Here is a 7500-nt window from a genome sequence, read left to right as displayed (position 1 = left end):
AAGAAATGGCGAAAGAGAAGATGAGAAAGAAAAGGTGGAAAGGTGGAGAAGGAAATGAAGGATCAATGAGGGTTGGAGTCTGAAGGAAAAGAAAATGGAAATAACGTTATTATGAGGGGGAAAGAAGTGAAAGTAAGGATGAAATACACACGTACACAACACATGGAGACAGACAGACAGACAGACACACACACACACACACACACACACATAGAGCACATGCACACACACACACACAAACTCTCACACATACACACCACACCACACACATACACATGCACACTATACACCACAGACAGACAGACAGACAGACAGACAGACACACACACACACACACATACACACACAGAGATGCACGCATACATGCACACACGCACACACATACCACATACACATGTATACAAAACACACACACACACACACTCAACACAGAGAAGAGAGAGAGGGGGGAGAGAGAGGGAGAAAAAGGGAGAAATGGGTGAGACAGAGACAGACACAGAACGAGAAAAAGACAGAAAGAGACAGAGACAAAGAGAGAGGGAGTCAGACACATACAGACACAGACGAAACAGGCACACAGACCCATACACAAACAAACAAACAAACAAATGAACAGAGATAAAGGAAAAGCTAATCCACATGCAGGCAAGCAAGCAAAACTGGGCAAAGGCCCACAACCCAGAACGGCAACCAACCCACAACTGAAGAAGAGGAGGACAACGACAACGACGAATACAATGACGCTGATGCCCTAATAAATCCCAGCCCCCCCAATTTCCCACACGTCTCTACACCCCCCAGCCTCTGCTCCTTCTCCCGTGTCAATTACTTCACCTTCTCTCCTCTCCCACCCCCCCCCCCCCCCCACTGCCCCTACACCCCCTTGGATAGGCTGTCAGAGGGGATGGATGTCAACTGTCCACCATTACAGACTGACAGCCATAGCCGTTCAAAAAAAAAAAAAAAAAGGAGGTGGAGGTTGACAGTTGGTGGAGCGATGAGTGGTGGGGGGAGGGGGGGACTACAGAGAAATAAAAGAAAAGAAATCTGACAGGGCGTCGTTTTCTTCTTCCAGTTCCCTTGGGGCACGTGAGGGAGGCTGAAAGGTTTGTTGGATGAGAACAGGGAAGGTTTCTTCAAGAGATGAGTTTATCATCATGGCCAGAAAATAATTATCACAAAAATGTGATTATTGAAGTCCAAAAATATATCTAAGGCATATATCTATATCTCTCTCTATATATATTGATAGATATATGTGTGTGTGTCTGTGTGCATGTGTGTGTTTCGTATGTGCGTGTGTTCCTGCACTTGTCTGGGTCTTACATGTGTGTGTATGTGTGTGTGTGTGTGTGTGTGTGTGTGTGTGTGCATGTGTGTGTATGTATGCATGGGTGTCACGGTGTGTGCATGTGTGTGTGTATGTGTGTATGTGTGTGTGGGTATGTACGTGTGTGAAAAAAGGCAACAGAAAAAGAAAGGGTGGCATTGCTCTCCCAGCCTGAACTTCACATGGAGAAATGTGTAGCTGACAATAAATTAATAAAATTAATAAAATAGAACACAACACACCACAACACAATACAACACAGCACACTATGCTACACTATAGTACACTACACTACACTACACTGCACTGCACTGCACTACACTGCACTGAGTGCACTACACTGCACTGCACTGCACTCCACTACATTGCACTGTACTGCACTACACTACACTACATTACACTCCACTATACTCTATTACACTACAATATACTCCACTCCAATATACTTCATTACACTGTACTGCACTACACTACACTACATTGCACTCCACTCCACTATACTCCACTCCAATATACTCCATTACACTGTACTGCACTGCACTGCACTGCACTCCACTACAATATACTCCACTCCACTCCAATATACTCCATTACACTCCACTCCACTCCACAACCCTACACTCCACTCCACAACACTCCACTACAATATACTCCACTCCACCCCACTACAATACACTCCATCCCACTACAATATACTCCACTCCACTACAATATACTCTACTCCACTACAATAATTATACTCCACTACACTGCACTACAATATACTCCACTTCACTATACTCCTCACCACAACACTCCACTCCAATATACTCCAGTCCACTACAGTACACTCCACTCCACTATACTCCACTACACTACAATATACTCTACTCCACACCACAACACTCCAATATACTCCACAACACTACACAAGCACTACTCAAAACAACACAAGCGATGATGACCACCACCACCCACCTGAGCCGGGGTGTAGAAGGCGGGGCCAATAGTGCCGTCCTTGTTGGGCGGGTCCTGCTTCTTGAGGGAGCCGTCATCACACTCCTCGTAGCCATACGCCTGGCCCTGCGAGGGGATGGAGGGCGCCTCAGGCTTCCGGTGGAACTTGATCCTGCTGGTCATCAGCTGCACGCACCAGGTCAATCATCACATCTATTCAATCAATCAAAACATCTGATTGATCGTATCTATCAATCAAATCAAAATAATTATACCCCAGACAGACTCAAAAATCCATATCCTGCTTGTCATCAGCTGCCAACCAGGTCTTCTTCTTCTTGTTCTTGTTCATTTGTGAGCTGCAGTTCCCATGTTCACTTGTATGTACGTAAGTGGGCTTTTATGTGTATGACCGTTTTTACCCCGCCATGTAAGCAGCCATACTCTGTTTTCAGGGGTGTGCATGCTGGGTATGTTCTTTTTTCCATACCCACCAAACACTGACTCATATTACAGGATCTTTAACGAGCATATTTCATCTTCTGCGTGCGTATACACACAAAAGGGGTTCAGGCACAAGCGGGTCTGCACATATGTTGATCTGGGAGATCAGAAAAACCTCCACCCTTTATCCACTAGGCACTGTTACTGAGATTCGAGCCAGGGACCCTCAGACTGAAAGTCCAATACTTTACCAACTCGGCTATTGCGCCCGTCGCCAACAAGGTCAATTATCAAATCAATCAGTCAGAGCACCTGAAGGTCAAGAATAAAATAAAATAAATTAAAAAACCAATCATCTCAAGCAGACTTGAAACTTGATCCTGCTTGTCATTTAGTGAGAAAGCCAGGTCAAAAATCAATTCAATCACAACACCTGATAAACCATATCAATTAAATCAAAATATACCTCAAGCAGACTCAAAACTCCATAACCTGCTTGTCATCAGCTGCCAACCAGGTCAATAATCAAATCAATACCAGGTCATTATTAATTCAGTCAGTTGGAGCACCTCAAGGTCAAGAATAAAATGAAATCACTTAAAAAAAACTCATCTGAAGCAGACTCAAAACTTGATCCTGCTTGTCTAATGAAATGAATACCAGATCAATCATCAGTTTAACCAATTGGAGCACCTCATGGTCAAGAATCAAATCAAATCAATTTAAAAATAACCCATCTTAAGTAGACTCAAAACTTGATCCTGCTTGTCATCAACTGCAAAAAAACCAGGTCAACAACCAAATCACTTCTCATCAACTGTAAACCTGGCCAATAACCAAATCACTCATCATCAACTGTAAACCTGGCCAATAACCAAATCACTTCTCATCAACTGTAAACCTGGCCAATAACCAAATCACTTATCAACTGTAAACATGGCCAATAACCAAATCACTTCTTATCAACTGTAAACCTGGCCAATAACCAAATCACTTCTTATCAACTGTAAACCAGGTCAATAACCAATTCACTCATCATGAACTGTAAACCAGGTCAACAACCAAATAACTTATCATGAACTGTAAACCAGGTCAGTAACCAAATCACTTGTCATGAACTGTAAACCAGGTTAAAAACCAAATAACTTATCATGAACTGTAAACCAGGTCAACAACCAAATCACTTATGAACTGTAAACCAGGTCAACAGCCAATTCACTTATCATGAACTGTAAACCAGGTCAATAACCAAATCACTTATCATGAACTGTAAACCAGGTCAATAACCAAATTACTTATCATGAACTGTAAACCAGATCAATAACCAAATCACTTATCATGAACTGTAAACCAGGTCAATAACCAAATCACTTATCCACCACAACCAGGTCAAAAATCAAATCAATCAAACACCTCAAGCAGACAGGAAACTTGATCCTGCTTGTCATTCATCAACTGAGAAAACCAGGTCAATAATCAAATCAATTAGTCAAAACATCCGAAGCAGACTGGACTGATTGGCAGCACTGATGAAGCAGCCTATGCATGAACGAACAGCTGAATGGAGGGTACGAGGAATGGATGGATGACTGATTGACAATACTCGGCCGACTGCCTAATTAATGAAAAAAAGCAGCTGATATCAGCAGAATGAATTACAATGAAAAGTGTGAAGAAGAAGAGTAGGGCACAGCCAGAGAGATGATGAAAAAGAAAAAAGAAAAAAAGAAAGAGAGAAAGAAAGAAAGAAAGGAAGAAAGAAAACCCAACTGTGTTGAAACCAAGTCTGAAGGCCTTTATTTACATTAGAATGTGTGTGTGTGTGTGTGTGAGTGTGTGTGTGTGTGCATGTGTGCGTGTGTTTGTGTGTGCGGATGTGAAATTCTGTGCAAGTCTTTATACATGAGTGAGTGAGTGAGTGAGTGAGTGAATGTATGTGTGTGTGTGTGTCTGTGTGTGTGTGTATGATCAAGAAGTTTTGGATATGTGTGAATGTGAAAAAAAAACCACCCAATTCTTTTCTTTGTCTGAAAGCCTTTCTTTGTATTATAATTTGTATGTGTGTGTGTGTGTGTATGGGTGGGTGGGTGTGCATGAAATTGGCAAACTGGCTTTGCTAAGTATTTGATTAAGTCAGCTTTTATGTATGAATCTCTGGATGTGTTCACTTATTCATTCAGCATTACATTTAATTACAAATTCTAATTAATCTGTTAACATATTACCAAAATTTCATAAAGAAAGTTAGTAACTGGTTTCACAGAAGAATCATGCTGAACTCAACCTCCGTCTCAATAATGCATTTTCTGTCAAAGCATTGTGGGCTAAGGGAGGTAACTGCACATATCAACGCCATGACTCCTTGAAACTGAATACAGCTCTTGCTAGTGTGTGTGTGTGTGTGTGTGTGTGTGTGTGTGTGTGTGTGTTAGTCAATGTGTTCTCATATTGGTATCTCTTTTCTCTTTTTTTTATATCCACCATCACAAAAACTTGTTTTGCATTTGCACCAGCAAGAGTGTACACACTTGGATAAGTTCTCAAACATAGATGAGTTTGATAGAAATGAAACAACAGGAATAGAAATAAATGTGAAAGTTCCATAACTGCATGAGCTCGTATATATATATGTATATGACTGATTATAAGTATTTGTGATTTTAGATGTCTTGTGATGTATGTGATCAGTTTTAAATAAGTTGTGATTCATTTTTTTAAGTATCATGTTATGGTTTTAAGCATTGTCGTATTAGTGCTCAGTGCTGTGATATGAAATGTGCTTCACTTAGGAATTGTGATGTGTAATGTTTATGACAAGTGTTGTGTTGCATGCAATGGTTTTTGTATGTGTCTGTACATATCTTAGTGTTTGGTTCAAGGTTAGGGGGGGATGGAGTGTTAGTTGACCATTTTAAGACCTAATTAACTACAGATCTGACACTGTTATATCATTTAAAACTTTTAACAATACATTTGGAGCCAAGTGCTCAGCTTGCTATAACCATAGTTGAACACATAACACATGTTGTAAAGCAGACGACAGTTTCACTGCGGAAACGGTGTCCAACCATTGACATGAGAAGGTAACTCTTGTGGCGCAATGCTACTGAAACTCGAATTTGAACTGTAAGCTGTAAGCTTCCACCGGTCACTTTTCGGAGGTGCCACTCTCAAACACACATTGAGCATATCGCACACACAGTCAGCTGTCTAAAATTCTACTGTGCTGTTTTCTTTCTTTCCTTCTTCTCTTCTTATAATTATTGTAAATATAACAAAACCCTTTTGTGACTGGCCTCTACATGTTCCTGGCCTGTGCGTGGTCCTTTACTATCCTTTAATATAGTAAATCAGTAATTCTTTTGTACCATCCCCTTTTATAGACCACTCGGGTTACAACATGACTACATACTCAATCACACGTGCTGTGTTATTCGTCTTAATGTTTCATACAGTATGAGTCTATGCATGAGGGGTAATTTCAAGAAAGCAACATAATCCAGAACATGATGTGTACAAGCATCAAAGACCACCCACGTACCTTCCCGTTGTCTGGCGCCGACTTGCTCTTCCTCAGCAGTTCCTGCTTCTTGTGCACGTTGTAGGCCCCAGGGCCGGGCGTCTCTGTGTCCGTGGGCTTGAAGCGCTTCTCCTTGGTGGCAATTGTGTTTCCTCCCTGTGTGTTTGAGAAATAATTGATCGAGTGTGTGACAAGTGAATGCTGAACAGTTCACATCATTATGTATGTGGAGGGTGCTTGATTGTTAGGCAAGTTCAGTTTGGCCTTTGGGAGTCTGCTGGACACAATCAAGTAATCAAAGTTGTACCTGTATCAAAAAAATATAATAGATCAGCTTACATTTTTCATTATATATTTGGAGATAACTGGACATCTATATTTCTATAAAAATGTTTTTTTTAAAGGAAAGGTTGGGTGTAGGATGGTGATTTAAAAAGTAAAGAGAAGAAAAAGAAATGATAGAAGAAGGAGGGGCGTTCATACATGAATACAAAGAGAAAAATAAAGAGAGAGAGAGGTTTGGGTGTAATTATCTATATCAATCAATCAATCAATTAAATGCTTTATTTTTCATTAATCTTTTGCTTCTAAATACTTTTACCCCTGAAAATATGGTTTTTATATGGCAAACTGGACTATGAACTATATGACTAAATAAAAAAAGATGCATTTTACTGTTTAAAAAAACAACAACAAAAATCCATAGGGAACTGACCTTGACATGATGCTGAGCAGCCATAGGGTCATAGTGACCTGGGCCCGGTGCAGCCACCACCTGGTCACTGACGTTCAGAAAGGTCTCCCGGCTTGTCATGGACAGGAAGGGAGCGTACCCATCTGGGAGAAACGGAACGAAACGAAACAAATTTTTATTTCACGAGGGTAGTGGAGTAAGCACAGCTGCTTTATTTTACATCCAGCCCTCACGGGCAAAAAAGAAAGACAATGGAGAAGACTATGGGAGGTCGTCCACACATTATTAATTCAATGCATATATGGTAATTTAAATTTGTCAAGTCGTCAGTGCTGTCCTGATGCGGTCAGAGACTATGGGATAGAAGAAGGCAGAGAAGAAGGAGAAGAAGAAGTAGAAGAAGAAGAACAAGAAGAAGAGCAACAACAACAACAACAACAAGAACTAGAAGAACAACAAGAACAACAAGAAGAAGAGGAAGAATAAGAACAAGAAGTTTTATCCCAAATCTGAGAGTACTGACATTCCTTGTGCAACCACATTATCATTGAATGTTTCAAGAAAAGCAAGCAACAA

At 40.8% G+C, this 7500-nt stretch overlaps 1 protein-coding gene across 1 annotated transcript in view; it reads right to left on the bottom strand.

Annotated features, from left to right (window-relative positions):
* The window catches only part of LOC143292656 (sperm-tail PG-rich repeat-containing protein 2-like), a 53140-nt gene that overhangs the window by 43114 nt on the left and 2526 nt on the right, over nucleotides 1-7500 (bottom strand). The window contains exons 3-5 of the mRNA XM_076603149.1: nucleotides 6946-7067; nucleotides 6252-6386; nucleotides 2288-2452 (exon numbers count right to left, since the gene is read on the bottom strand). Of these exons, the coding sequence (XP_076459264.1) occupies nucleotides 2288-2452; nucleotides 6252-6386; nucleotides 6946-7067 (422 nt within the window). The remainder of the gene's footprint in view (nucleotides 1-2287; nucleotides 2453-6251; nucleotides 6387-6945; nucleotides 7068-7500) is intronic.

Source organism: Babylonia areolata, chromosome 18 (assembly GCF_041734735.1).
Source record: "Babylonia areolata isolate BAREFJ2019XMU chromosome 18, ASM4173473v1, whole genome shotgun sequence".
Lineage (NCBI taxonomy): Eukaryota > Metazoa > Mollusca > Gastropoda > Neogastropoda > Buccinidae > Babylonia > Babylonia areolata.
This window is presented reverse-complemented; position numbering and strand designations above follow the sequence as displayed.